Here is a 15,537-nt window from a genome sequence, read left to right as displayed (position 1 = left end):
GGATATATTAAATTTTTCTATTAGAATGCTTACAGGCCAATATCTTCTGGTAATACTAATTCTACAGACACAGGTAGTAAAAACTGACCTATTTTAAATGTAAAGTGAATTTCTTAAACCATTTATTTTGGATTGAACATATTATATTAGATATATTCACCATTTTTAAGCTTCTATATCTAAACAATCACCATATATATATAGATATAGGATAAAAGTAAAACTTCCAAGAAATGGGTAATTTATTTATTGTTATATTGACACGTATATGTCTGTAACTAACGAGAAAGATGTACTGTGTAAATAAGTTGGTTCTATGAATCTGATTCGTGCGTGTCGTATTCGTCGCTCGTGGCGTCTCTTCGACGCGAGCGTCTTATGGAATGTCTCGCGTGTAGTCTAGCGCCCGCGAATTGTTTCCTTTGCATCTTTTCCGGAGTGCGGATGTAGGCACTGAGATCCACTACCGCTAATCGAGGAGTTCTCACTGCAATACCTATGCAAAAATATTTTTATTACATCATCTTTATTGTACAAGCTAGGATACATTTAAATAGTTTCATAATAAACAAAAAAGTACAATGGGCGTTCTTATCACATGAGGCAATCTCTTACAGACAGTAATAGGTATGGAAAGGGCAGAAGTATGAATATTGGGTAGTTCACGTGTACAAAACATACATACGTACATACTGATAATAAAGGTATAATACCTAGAAATAAAATACAATAATAACGAAAAACATCAAATTGATATGGATCGCACTTGCCTCAGAAAGAATTAAAGAAACAGTATATAAATAGTATTGATTTTCTCCATTTCGACAGGGGACATCGTTGTCAAAACGAATACTATTCATGTGACATAATTTCTTGATATATTTACATGAATTTTAATATTTAATTAGAAAGAATTTTATTAATATCAATTAAAAAATAACGACGCCGCCAAACGCCGCTTACTTAGAATTTTTCTGCGATAAGCTACAGACGTGCTATAAGTCGTTACAAGAAAAGGACTTACTTTGCATACTATGTCCATAGAAAATTCCAAAATTTTCATAAAGACGAGACTTGCCGAATAGCAGGCACGGCCTTGAAGTTTCTAAAGCTAATAATCATGACCATATACAGCTATTTTTAGGGGGTGTAAAACAGGCCAAAGGGTTCAGCTAAAATAACTAGTCTAATAGTACCATTGTTTAATAGTCTATGTGCATTACCAGTAATAATGGGTAACACGTGGTCTTCGCGTGCACGTTGCGATCTCGCACGCAACACAAAGTGCTTCGCGGCTCTGGTGGGCAGTGCGCGGGGCGGGGGGGAAGTTCGCGGCAATGGCGGCGAAAGCACGCGCGCCGCCAACACGCGACGCTCAGGCGACCAGCTAGTGGATCTGTTATATATACGTTTGAATCAAGATGTACAAATTAATTATAAAATTAAGAATAAATAAACGTTATTATACATATTTTAGCCCAGAAGTCGGCAACGTTTTTAATGTAAAAATTGATATACTAAACTATTTTTTTTTTAACATAACAAATATATAAAATTAATATTCACATTTATAAAACATGTTCTTAAATAAATGCAGAAGATTGATTGTGAGTATATTAAAGATGATGGCAAGAGCAATGACGTAATTTTTTGGACATAAAATTATTTTTAAGGTTGTTTGGGTTGCCATATTATCTGCAATTTTTTCATAATCGATCATATACGACGTTTTGAATTTCTTGTCTAAATTAACAATAGTTTAAGAGGACATTAAAATTTTTATAAAGTCCTCTGTTTTAGCCAATAAATGCCCAGTACACAATATAGGCCTTATGTAGGCTAAATACATAGTGGCAGTATTGCCAGTCTTACGCTGCCTGCATCCAGGGTTTTCCCGTGACCTTAACTATGTCGTCGGTCCACCTAGGGGGGGTCATTTATGCCGCGTCTACCGGCTCTTGGTTGTCACACGAGAACCTTTCGTAGGTTGAACAAGTCACGATAATACAGTTGAAATAAATGCACTAAATTAAAAATAAATACGCATATTTGTTTAATGAAATAAAAACGTTTAAAATTATAAATACACATTACGGAGAGAACAATATGCGTTATTATGCATATGTAGTAATTTATATATGGATCTTCCATGGAGTCTAAAAGTACCTATAAAGAGAACCAGACTTATAGCCAGTGCTTCATGGTGACAATATTAAATGTTATGTTTTAAAACTAAGCTTTTGTTATTTAAAATTTTGCATAATGTTAAAAAACTATTCGACTAAAGATCAGGTGGACTGTCTCGACAAGTATTGTGACATCTGTTATAAGACGAGATTCCTAATATTTACAAAATATTGTCGTGATGCCTTATAAGCGAAACTTTTATATTTAATGATAAAAACTAAGCAATTGAATGCGTCGTATCATGCTAATTAAAAGTTCAAAAAACTTGTGAGTTGCCTTCTAAAACAAAATAATAAATAAATAATACGACAGAATACTATACGTTATAATAAGTAATATGCTCTAGATTGTTCTATTTTAGCTACTTAATAGTAATATAATAATATAACGAACGATCTTGACCTTTCGCGTTCATAGACTGGACGCCTGCGCCGACGTCGCCCACGCACCTCTTTCTTTTTGCTCGGAGCGCCGACCCGGGCCGGTATTACACCTATATGTCGATAGTAATCGCACAAAGCCTTTACTAAAGCTCTTCCTATTTTTGAATCTTATTTTAAATCAAGGAGATCACATTCCTGTTCATAGTAGATGTATTATAATTTGTACTTTTAAAAAATATTACAGGAAAATGTGTTTTATAAACATTGTACAAACGTCGCTTCGATATTCAAAAATAATGCACTACGTAAATATTTACTGTACTACATTTTTCTAATAATGTAATGGATTTTTCTTGTTTCAGATCCTTCTTAAACATTAATAATGATGTTCATGAAGGATCTGAAATGGAAAGTGGTCAACCTATGACTATAAAGTCATAGGATGTCCACTACTCGCGTAGATAGTTTCGTCGTTTTCAACTCACGTTTTCGGATTCGAAATGCAATAGTTCGCAATAAAACTGCGATTTTGAAAATTTTATTAAAAGTATCGTCTTTGTATGCACTTACATAAGTATAATTATAGTATAACATAGTAATAGTAAGTAGTATTTTATTTCTTTTGTGTTATTTTTCTATCTCATTCACACACCTGCCTACTTGCTGTCTGCACGAGTTTACGTTGACATATATGAATATACTATTAATTATGTAAAACATAATTAATGTGTTATTGCAATAGATATATCTTAAATGGGAAGAAATGGAAATAGATTGCTGAAAAAAATCCATATAAAGGATACAAGCATCTTCAGTGTAATGGATGTAAGGTCCTTCAGGGTTGATCCTTCTGCCGCCCATGGATACGGTGAGTGTGTAAGCGTCCACGCCGGCGGTTGGAAGAGCTCGTCGCGCAGTGCCTGCCAGCGTGCTTTCCGCGTTGTACAGGCAGTTGCTCGTCTGCCAAGCTTCCATGCGCATTGCCAGAAATTTCGGAAGCACCGCATGTCGCTCGAACCTTTATCCAACGATTTACGTTGTCATAACCATACTATTTATGAGATATATTTTCTTGACACACTTGAAACATTATTAAATTAAAATTTTATTAATACCAATCAATAATTACGTAAAATTTCTAAACCCAAGTTTTACTTAATCAAACATCTTTTTAGAATGTCCATAACAGTCCTAATATACATAACTTTATAGTTAAGATACTGAAGATTTTTATAAAGTTAGAACCGATATAAATTAAAATAACTTTAGGTTTTTTTACCAAAAACCTTTCGTAGTCATAAACAGACAAATACTCGTACTTTCAAGCCACAATACTCGAAATGAGTCTGATCCCTAAAATCATAATCAGGAACTTTAGCCAAGAGTATTATTTATAATGAAACTTAAAAACATATTACGTAGATCACCGCGGTCTTACTTTGCATATTAGGCAAAACTTTTTGACTAGAAATTGATTTAACGAAATAATACAAATTATTAGACTTGACAACTAGGCAGTTTTTTTTACCTAAAATCGTGTTGAAATAATTCCCTGTTAGATATTATTTACCTGTAGACGTCGTCATATGAGTTTCCTCGTACAAACACACCCTCGTGGCTAATATCAGCGTGAACGTCGATAATAAAATCCAATTGAAGATTCTAAAAAATGAAAAATGTTAAAATTTTAACACGCGAGATTGTTAAAAAATCTAAGTATAAATAATAAATTTCTATAACCTGTCATTTTATTTTAATGAATTATTAGTTTTATTAAATCTAGCACAGAACAACAATGTGTTCAGAAAGAATACAGTTATGGCAGGCTTTCAGCGAAATCTATTCCCTTTAGCCTCCTAGAACGCCGCTTCAATGGTCGACGCACTTTAAGGAACACGCCGCCTAACTGTCAAAACTCTATTTAGGATAAGAGAACTTTAGGAGCAGGGAGAGATTCTCTATCTATTTAAATGAAAGACCTTTGTGTGAAATAAACAATGCGATTGTTCCATACAGAACTCTATTGCGGAATGCTTGTGTTGAACAAGTTACAAAGCTAGAATAATATCATGAAAGGTTCCCTCAGTCGCGCGGCGTCTTAATAGCTTGTATCTACGATTGTCAATTCGTGTCCTTCAGGCCTTACTCGAAGTTTGTCTCCTGCCAAAATTACCGTTAGCAATTGGGCAATAACATAATATTAAGCTTCTGAATAAATGTGGCAGCTTCACATGTGTTTAATGATTTATGTCTGATGAAGATTTTTCATGGCAGCTTGTAGTGTGTTAGGGTTGGTTACATCAAACTTCTTGCAAAAACTGAGCTCAGAGGTTTCTTCGTGAGTCCCAGCTGAGGTCGTTAGTTCATTAATATGATCTTTTGGGTGCTCAGACGGATATTCTATGAAGTTACTTGGCAAATACATCCGAAAGAAAACCTGGGTTTCGTTTTTCACTCGACACGCCTTTAGCATTTTCATTCGTGGGTCCCCGAAGTCGAGCCTAATTTCTATAGATTCCCATTACTGCTTATTTAATCATTAAGGATATTATATTGATAAAATGAGCCGGTAGATATAGTGTGGACAAGCCTTGCGCCTTTCTTTCACTTGGTGGACCAAAGACACAGTCAAGGTCGCTGGTAGTCGCTGGATGTGGGCAACGTAAAACGGGTCATCGTCACGATCGTTGGGGGAGGCTTAAGTAGGAGTCTATCAGCTGACATCAGATGACTGCCTGTTACTAATAACTGACGGCAGTCATTTAAATTCATTTTGGAACTGTGGTATGGTCTCACGTAAAGGTTATGTATTCATGAAATAATACCTTCTCAGCTGTGATTTTGCGAATATGTTCCTTTACTGCAACTAGGGCTGGGTGCGCGAAGGTGGTGGCGCGGTTCCAGCAACGATTGGGGTCGGAGCCGAGAATGTCAGCGCGGTGATTACCCAAAAATACTCCATCCGGGTTTAACATTGGCACAACCTGTATTAAGATAAAAGATATAACCAAAATTAAAAGAGAAGACGGAAAGAAATGAAAATTTGTTATATCGGAGTAGGTAAACTGCTATACAATGTGTGACTCAAAAAAAAAGATTTTTTTGAAAGTTTTATTTTAAGTCTCAAATATTTTTAACAACAGATTATAATAAATAAAAATAAGGTGAATTAGATTAGATAGTTGTATTTTTACTTTCAGAAAATTTACATATATCGAGGCATACTTTATTGTTTAATGTAAGTTGTAATGACGACACAATGAAAAATATTTGATGCTTTTAAATTTTTAAATTAGCAAGTGGATTGTTATATAAAGATAGTGGAAATAGTGGGAAAAAAATATTACTTGTATCACTATATGATCCTTAACAGCAGATGCGTTCTCGGCAGAACTCAATACATAATCCAGCAAACCTGTAAGAAACAATTTAATATTGTAAAATAGTGAAAGCTTAAGAAAATATTCTAAGATGTGCTATTTATGTCGGATATTCTATTATCTAATACCTTGACAGATGTAAGAAGACGGCGGTTCACCTCCATGCGATCTAGCAATTACAAGAACAACTCGTTTTTTGGTCTCAACGTTTTTAATTTTTCCTACACTTTCATCTTTGTTTTCGCTTTCTTTCACGTTCAAATCTCCGATTGTTATGAGGTCAATTTGACGTTTTTGCTGGAATAAAAAAATTTTATTTTGTTACAATATAGGAACAAATATAAACAATTTCAAATTTCTTTGTGATTTTGTGGGCGGTTTCATTCGTACTGTAGCTGCCAAACAGCTATACATCTTATGGACAATTGTTAATTTGCGGGCTCCGAGCGACGTCATGCTATGAATAAAGAGACAACAACCGTTTTGTTAACATGGAACTCGCCTTCTAGAACGCCGTCGTAACGGTCGCTCTTTGTGAACCGCTGCAACAAGACATACCGTTGATGAGATGAGTGTTTAATTTCAGTTAAGATACAGAACCACACCACTTTTGTTATCTCAGAAAAATAGTTCCACAGTGATCAGATGAAAGCATTATAGGGTATGAGAGTTCAGTGTGTTGACTAGATCTGAACGGCTATGGGAGATGGAATGAAAGCTTTTGGGACAGTTTAAATTATCTTTAATTACTGTACGAATATAAGTTACCCAAGTAGATGCGACGGAAGTATAGGAACAACTAGCGACACAAATACTTCGCCGCTCACGTGACGCTAAGTATCTGACACCATAAAATTTATGTGTCCAGTTTGTTTTTGAATGCAATGGCCGATAAAAAGGCTACAACTGGTTAAGGTCTAATTATAGTTGATATCTCACAGTTGATTGAGCGATGGTCTCCCTGGTGGCGAAAGCTTGCGCTCGCTTCTGCCATATAGCTAAATACTTCTGCAACCGGGAATAGGAATATGGCGCGGCGGCAGCAAACTGGTACACATCCTCTTCACGGTCGAATCCGAACGCCAGGCTGAGAATTTTACGCCCTCTATGTACTACTGATTTGTGATAGAATAAAAGCCGTCTTGGTATACGCTGCCTGAAAGGATTATTAATGTACGTACGTCATTTGTTACACATATGTACATGTATAAAGAAATAACAGTGGACTCAAACTGTTGCTTTCGGGAATATTAGTTTTATTGGTCACTGTGAAATTACTTTTTTAATTATGAAGGAAAAGGTGTTTTGGGACGTACAGTTCTTCCCAGCCTCTTATTGATGTTCAATAATTGTAGCACTTAATTTATTCTGGAATTAAAATGAAATTATTCTCTTCCAATGTTATATTGACCTCAATAACGGTTTCATTTGCCAAATAATTTAATGTAAAATTACAGCCGACTATTCTATACTTCGAATTCAAAGCATTAATTGAGTATACAAATGTTTTAATAAAAATAAGAGAAATTATTTGTGATTACACAGATTACGATTAATTTTATAGAGATTGACTCCACATAAAAAACAGTGTAATAAATGAACCATTGGTTTAGCTAAATATTTAGAACAAATTTATAAAAAAGAGCAAGCGAGCGTACTCACCATTTCTGGCGAGAAGTAGATCTTACCAACGGCGTCATATCTTTATCATATAATGTGAATTCTTTTCCGAAATTTACTATATTGAATATCACTCTCTGAAAATTTACCACTTACGTCAAAATAAGGTTCGACAAGAATGCATTTATAACATATATTCGGACTTAACACAAACCACTAGTTGTTTTTAAATACGTCGATTAATGATTTCGGTTCTAAAAATATGTTTTTGTTTATACAAAGTTGTTGGCAGTTGATTAGTTGTATGTGTAGATATTATTCGAAATAGCATTTTAAAAATTGAAATTATTAAAAATTAAAAAATAATTATTGTTTTCTTTCTGTCCCTGCAGACTGTACTGCCAGAAGTTACAAGCCTGTCGCATTTCAATAGAAAAAATAAATTGGTGTATTTCTTTAAAAAATGTAATAGTTCAAAATGATCATTTTATACAGTGATTAGTACAGGAAGAAAAGGTTTAAAGCTTTAGAATATAACCGATCACAGTATATAGTAGTACATTAATGTTTTTATGTAACAGAACCTATTAATAATACATCTTATAATACATCTTTATTGTTGTATTGAAGAACGGTTTTCTTGATTATTTAACTGAAGAGTACTATCTCTAGGTATTTTTTTTGTTGTCTACGTTTCTTTGTCATGATCAGCAGATATTTATAAATATATTTCATTGGAACTTTATCACTTTGTTTAATTATATATTACGTTAAAAGTTTTACTTACTATCTTGACGAACCTGTGTAGATTGGTAGAGTAAGTTATACAAATTAAGCACTACATACAATTTATTTTTCTACTTTAAATTGCTTACTGTCTAATTACGATTGTTAGATTTGCATGTAATATATTGCAACCTAAGTTTATTTTTAATATTTTTATCCAAATATATACACAAATTTACAACAATTGTATCCTAATAAGGATGTTTGTTTATTGTTTTTATGATTTTAAATGTGATAATACCTGATCTTGCTTAACGTTTTCCACCGTGAAGTTAAACCAGAATCTGGCTCTTGGTCGGCAGGAGTCAGGTCTGACGTAGAGATCGTACTCTAGCTCCGTGATGTGATCGGCTCGGCCCAGATTGCCGCACTCGAACGCCGCGTCGAAGCAAAGATGTCCCCGCTTGGCCTTGCCGCTGTGGCCCGGCGGACGAACTATCAGACGGTTTAAATTCCCCAGCCCGCCTTCCCCATCACTCTCTTCGCTATCTGCTTGTTTATAACAAACGTTATTGTTGACTAAGTTTAAAAAAGATAAAAAAATTATATCAAAAAATTCGTCTAAGTTTAATATTAAATTATCTAAATTTTAACTTAAAGAACTAGTTTTAAGTAGCAGAGTAGAAAAATAGATTAAGAGAATAATAAAAATTAATACAGTCAGGATTCCGTTTGTATATGGTAGTATGCTCCAGGTCCTCTACCAAGGCTTCCATAGTTAAAACTAAACAAGCGAATGGAACACGGCTTATTTCAAAATAGCATAGGCACATAGCACGCTCACATGGAGCCCATGCGATAAATGCACTAATGTTACCCGAGGAAAATCGTTTACCCAACACGCCATTCGTTCGTATATTTTAAAGTCAGTCAATTGAAAGCTGTAACAGTTCCCGCGTGGCTTGATTGAAAGGCTTATTTGATATTTAATCATCAATACAGTATAAAGGAAACCAAAGAAACAGTAGGTTAAGAGATTTATTTTTGAATAATTGCTGTTTAGTTTAGGAATATTTCGTTTTTTTTATATAGTTAACGCCGGTGGTATCTTTCTAGATATCTTATATCTAAAGAGTTAGTTTATTTATGACTGCGCGAATAAACATTTTCGAATTAACAGCGACATCAACCAGAAACCAACAGCATATTTTCGTTTAAATTGCTTATAACAACCTTTATAATCGACAGTAGCCCTGTGGTAAAGGACTGAGACTTGCGATAGTACGTCTCGAGTTCGATTCCTGTCATATAATATCATATAATATTATAAAATAAAATATAATATCATATAAACTTTGTGCATTGATATACGAGTATAGGATTGGTACTGCTCACAAACTAGTTTCCAGAGGATGGGAAGCTGCGTCCTTTGTGTACCATAATACCACACTACGATAGCCAATCCGCCTGCGAAGCGTGGCGATTATGGTTAATCCCACTTAGAATATCTTCGGGGGGGGGGATATATGATTTTTGGGTTGAAACAACAACCATGTGACTCCTTTAAGAGAAATCTTTTACCACAGATCTTAAATAGTATGTTTAAGTTGTAACACTATTCAGGTCCGGATAAAGTAACTAAAAACGTACTGTCGTTGATTAAAACTGTTGTGATGTAATATACTCTAAATAATTATGCCACAGGAGAAAATTTCGTTTCAAATTTTAATCTAAATTTTACGTTAGTGAAAGTATGATTATTACGCTGGAATAAAAAGTTGAGAATATTAGAATATTAAGTAAATATTTGACCCTATTTTTTAGATATTTGCTTTCTGTATTTAATTAGACGGTAGCAATACACCTAGTATGAGTTATAAAAGATCTATTTTCATTCCAGAAATATTAACTAAAAATAATGTAATAATACATAGAATGGGATATTTATATCCAAAATATTGAAACGATATATAAAGTATTAAGGAATTAAATTAAATGGATATACTATAGATGCCTGCTCTGTGGCACCCATGAATACGTGTTGATACTATCACGTGTGATTTAAATTCGGGCAGTTGAAAATCAATTCCATGTCCATATCCGTTGATCGGAAGAACAAAGTCCAATATCATAAATTACCGGAAATTGTTTCACGTACCGATTCCTTTCGGATCAATACAGGATTACATTTAAACTTAAATTTTGCGCACAAAGAGCTTTGCAAACAATTTGCATTCGTTTTATTGAAACGAATACTGCGAAATACAATTTAAATATCAACCATATTTTTTTAAATTAGCGGACATGATAATCTTTGTACAGTTAAAAGTTATCGGCCAGACGCTGTGCAATAAAAAAAATAAATAAATGAATAAACGTATTTAACGTACAGAGGACTATGTTGTTAACCGTTAGAACCGGAGTGCTTTCAAGCCTTCATTCTGGAAACATTTAGTGGAGGACTAAGCAAATAGGTTTTATGGCTGATATGATGATGATATAAAGATACATTTTTTTTCCGTCAAGCAACAATAACTCATTCTCTCTGTTTTTTTGGCGACAGAAATCGAGCGTTGGTGCGCATCTGCACTTGTTAAAGATTGAAATATTTATTTAAGAAATTATATATTAATTGAAAAGCTTTTTCCTTAATGCTTTTTGTATTATAAAAAAATGAATATATTTTAAAATTAACTTATTATCGATCGACATTGATTTAAATGTTACGGTTGATAGCCGCGCGAGGCAGATTGCGTGTTTGCGGCCACGCGTATTAATCCCTCGGATATTGTAGAAGACGCCTTCCACAATATCCGAGTGCGTACACCGCGTCCGTTATCCGTCACGAAAACGGATGTACGTGCTTCAAGGCGCGCTTGATAAAAGCATTTTGCATTCCCTTATAAAATATACTTTTTGTTGCATAATGTATAGTTAATCAACGGTATTAAATATTTACTGTTCCTGTCAAAATTATGCGACATAAGTTCATTTCTATATTTTTTCTTAAATTTATTGCGTCATAACAGCTTAAGAGTGTCAGTAATAAATGATGCCTGAAGACCACAGTTTTATATACACTAGAATAAACTTAATCTCTTATATAATGGTAGCCTGAACGGTGAATAAAACACGACAAACACAGACGGCAATTTTTTTTTTACTTTCATAATAACACTTTTGGAAATTTAGACTTCACTTTCAGCGGAAATCTAATCAAGATATACTTTAACAAAGATGTTTAATACCAATGTATAGAATGTATCGTTTTATCGACCTAAAAGGGGTGTACATATTACTCTGTAAGAGTAAAGCCTTTTGATAAGTACGGAATATTACCGATAAATAAAAATGATAACTTATTGTCATATAAATTAAATTAGTAAAGTACTAATATAAAATTTATTCGTAACTTTATAATGTTGTACATGATTTATTAATACATAACTAATGTTTCAAAGACATTTGCTTTCGAAATATTTTACTTAAAAGAAATTAAAAGAAAAACACTTATAAAATACTTATAAATGTCTTGGAAAATACAATAACAAGCAGCTAATTCTAAAGCCTGTATAATAACATATACATCATAAATACTATGATGTAGGTGGTAAATGAAAAATTTAATACGATTTTTTATTATGTTTCGCTATTCTTTCAAGAATCTATACTGAACTTATCTCGGATGGCTGGTCATAGACACACGTTCTATATCCTTCTTCTTATTTTAGACCATGGTTGCACAGACTTATTAAGACTAGAGGCCACTCGGGCAAATCATGAAATAATGGCGGGCCGGCTGCCAGAAGTATAGGTAATTAAAGACAATAAAGAATTGATAATAATTTATTAAAATTGAAAAAGAATTTATTAATATGAAGCGCGACACTGCATAGTGCTTATGAATATTTGGCTCAAATTTATTTGTAAGGCGGTTTCGATTTTTTTGCATTATTATTATTAAGTATTAAAAAACTTTGTTCACATATATAAGTAGAACCAAATAAGCTGGCACATTTCAGAGCATTTATGCGCAACTCTTCGTACATATTTTTAACAATTCAATATTTTTTAAATGTACGAGAGTATTATTTTTGCTGTCGGCGGACCACCAGTATTCGACCGGCGGGCCGCGGTCTGTGCATCCATGTTTTAGACGCCCACTGCGAGGCATAGACCTCCCCTGAATATTGCAACGATGACTGGTTTTGCGCTGCTCGTATTCAGCGACTGTTCGTGACGTTAACTATTTAGTCGGTCCACCGAGCTGGCGACCTACTCAAGCCGCGTGTATCAGCACGTGGTCGCCACATCAGAACCTTTAGGTCCCAAGAAAAAAAAAAGCCATCAGTAGCACGAGTGATATGTAGAGTAGAGGCTGATTCGATCTTAAAGCGAAACTTCGAGCATAGCCTTCTCCATTGTTCTCTGAGTGACCTAACCCTACTCCTCTAATCATTAGACATATTTTCTTATAGCTGAGTTCGAGTATACATTTTCACCATATAATTTTGAGACCGAGACCGTCAGTATCGAACGTAAAATATAGGGAATTTGTTGCATACTAAACATTCACTGAAAAAGTATGTTTTGTAAGTACATCTTAAGACCAAACTGGTTGTTACTATTTCTTGACTAATAAATGAATGTCCTTCCTTATTCGAAACAATGTTGGTGCTGGTAGCCATGCAAGGCTGTTCCAACTTCACCTACATCAAGGAGCTTAACCTGACTGTGTTGTTCACGAAAGTTTATTTTTTATCGATAATGAAGAGTGTTCGTTTGACTTCACCTACCAATGTAGGCAGATAATGTTTTAAAAAAGCAAAATTAGATAGTGTCACGTTTTTTAAAGGCCAACCTTACAGAGCGCAATCAATCAGATTTATCTACAATTATTAATTCGTGGTTGGAATGCAGACGCCTCGCTAACTTTCATAGTTAGATCTAGTTTTTTGACGAATTTTAGGAATATGGTCAAAATGTAGTTGCAGGAGGACCATTGGAATTAGCTAAATTTTGAAAGACGTCTACGAGTAAAATGTCTAGGAAAGTACGGATTAATTGTAGGATTATGTGTATATTATAGTATTATAATTTAAATGAAACACTTACCAGACATTGTTGTAATTCAGTTCATATCTCGATCGTTTAAGTGATTGTTTTATTTTTGATGTCAGTACAGTATATTAGACGAAACTATTTTTCAGAGAATGCGATGGTTTGATATATTTATACGTTATGCGGAAAACCGGACCCCGTTGCCACGTTACCCACCTCTGCGACATATTGCGTGATAATAATAATAATAAAATATTAGCCTTATGTTTTGTTAAAGAAAGCTGCAAGTTAAGTTACTAGGCAACATCGCATTTTGTTTATTTGATAGCAGTTGCCAACAACGTGTTGTGTATACATATACAAGATGGTTATATCTGTAAAATCTTTAAAAATGTAGATTTCAAAATTCAGATGACTACATTTTAATTTTATAAACGTTTACTATCTGTCCATGCAGGTTTTGTATTGTCAGAAGTTATATACATGTGTGAAGACATTACCGCAATTTACGCAGGCCTTTATTAAAAAAACAATCGTGTAACTGTCTCATAGATTGATTTCAAAAACACAAGAGTGTAAGTTGAAATATAAATATACATTATTGTAAGTCTTTTAATCTACTGGTCACATGACTTCTATATATAATTGTTAGTTTTTTAAAGGCAAAAATGTGACAATGAGGTTTGATTTTAGTTTTAGACAATTTCTTTTCCAGTTGACATTTATTATTTTCAATAATATATGTCAACTGGAAACTTTACTTAAATGAACCTTGTATATCAGATACTCAAATGAACATATACGTTGATATACACGTATATATAGAATTTACTGGAAGCAATATTTTAGGCGTAACAATTGACATTGGTATTTGAAGAAATACGTTTTTTTACATTTATTATAGTAATGTCGTAATAGTTTATATGTACTCCTTATTCAATTATACAGCTCTGTCAAGAGCAGATTACATGTATTGTAAATGTTATCATTATCATCATTGGAGCCATAGGACTGCTTGGCGTAAGCCCCACGTAAATATATTCTTACAACCTTAACAAGATCATCTGTTCCAAGGGTATGTATATGTTGTAAATAAAAACAAATGAAATATGAATACTATTATTTTAATGTATAATAAATATTCATGGGAATTACACTTGTTAACATTACACGAGGCGAAATAACGCCTCTCCAACACCGAACAAAGCTCAACATAAATATAATTTGATATAAGTAAAACTACGCTTATCATTAAAACACCACATTTTTTCCCACTTATAAATTAAATATCTATTTACATTTACAAATAATGTTTAATACTTGGCTTATATAAAACTATTAAATGGTTACAAAGTCCGGAACAACAAAGTTTAAAATTTACCACAGAATATAAATGTATAAATCATTAACTAAAATTACAGAGATATATAAATCTTGGTTAAGAATAAAAATATTTTTCATGGCAATAAGTTTAAAAAACAATTATAAAAAATGTTTTGCAATTTATTATTTCATACAAAAATAAAAAATAAATGATTAATTTTAAAAATGTCTGTCATATTTGTTAAAATGCTGAAACCAAAACTGAGTATTTTATTTATAATTTTGCGAAGTCAAATAGCATCTGTAAATATATAAAATTTCCACAGTTAAAAAGGAGAAATGTAATATGAATGTCATCACTGATTATTAAGTGAAGTGGAATACAATGTAACTTTGTGAATGGTAATGTCATGTTAATATTTCAACAGCAGTTGGTTTTAGAGATTCCGTTTATTTATAACGGCTTGAAGACTTATTTGTTGAGATATTTCAGAGAATCACAATTTTGTAAAAAGTCTATAAAACGGTATATTGAAATTGGTAGCAAACATATATTATGTTGTCCTAGTAGGATATCGATGAATTATTTTCATGGAGATTTTTTTAACTATAATAAATATCAATGTCATATATTTTAATGATTTAGTGCTAACATATAACAGACATTTATTTGAGTAATTCTGAAGATTATATGTTGTAATTTTATTTCTACAGGTACTTACACGGAATTATATACTAGACGGACTGAATTTTAACCACATCTTATATATAACATTTTATTAAAACGTACATAATATCTTGTACTGTTAACGATATGGTGAATATTTGTAACGCCATAATTTTAGTTGAGTTTATCG

General features: G+C 33.1%; 1 protein-coding gene across 1 annotated transcript; it reads right to left on the bottom strand.

The window, feature by feature from the left end:
- Positions 1–303: 303 nt before the first annotated feature.
- LOC137921957 (cytosolic carboxypeptidase 6-like) lies at positions 304–9,072 on the bottom strand. The gene is made up of 12 exons (XM_068764764.1): positions 9,015–9,072; positions 8,598–8,848; positions 7,613–7,707; positions 6,890–7,106; positions 6,079–6,247; positions 5,918–5,985; positions 5,396–5,554; positions 4,141–4,232; positions 3,374–3,588; positions 2,590–2,737; positions 1,224–1,396; positions 304–496 (listed from the first exon to the last, which is right to left on the bottom strand). The coding sequence occupies exons 1-12, from the start codon at positions 9,070–9,072 to the stop codon at positions 315–317; spliced, it is 1,827 nt and encodes a 608-aa protein (XP_068620865.1). The 3' UTR covers positions 304–314.
- Between the last annotated feature and the right edge of the window lie 6,465 nt (positions 9,073–15,537).

The sequence above is a fragment of the Battus philenor genome, unplaced genomic scaffold (assembly GCF_028537555.1).
Source record: "Battus philenor isolate CCGP_79_NKW_IND1 unplaced genomic scaffold, ilBatPhil1.0.hap1 SCAF_2, whole genome shotgun sequence".
NCBI lineage: Eukaryota > Metazoa > Arthropoda > Insecta > Lepidoptera > Papilionidae > Battus > Battus philenor.
The sequence above is the reverse complement of the archived record's forward strand: the minus strand, read 5'-3'. Positions and strand labels throughout refer to the sequence as shown.

Bases quoted from the DNA above. Each gene is read 5' to 3' on its own strand.
- LOC137921957 (XM_068764764.1), bottom strand. From the start codon at position 9,072: ATGGAAGCCTTGGTAGAGGACCTGGAGCATACTACCATATACAAACGG. The intron at 2,738-3,373 runs GTATCCTTTATA...ATTTAAAATAAG, and splicing joins CCATTACACTGAAGATGCTT to ATTCAAAAATAGGAAGAGCT. The intron at 497-1,223 runs GTAATGCACATA...ATTTTTGCATAG, and splicing joins CGTGTTACCCATTATTACTG to GTATTGCAGTGAGAACTCCT.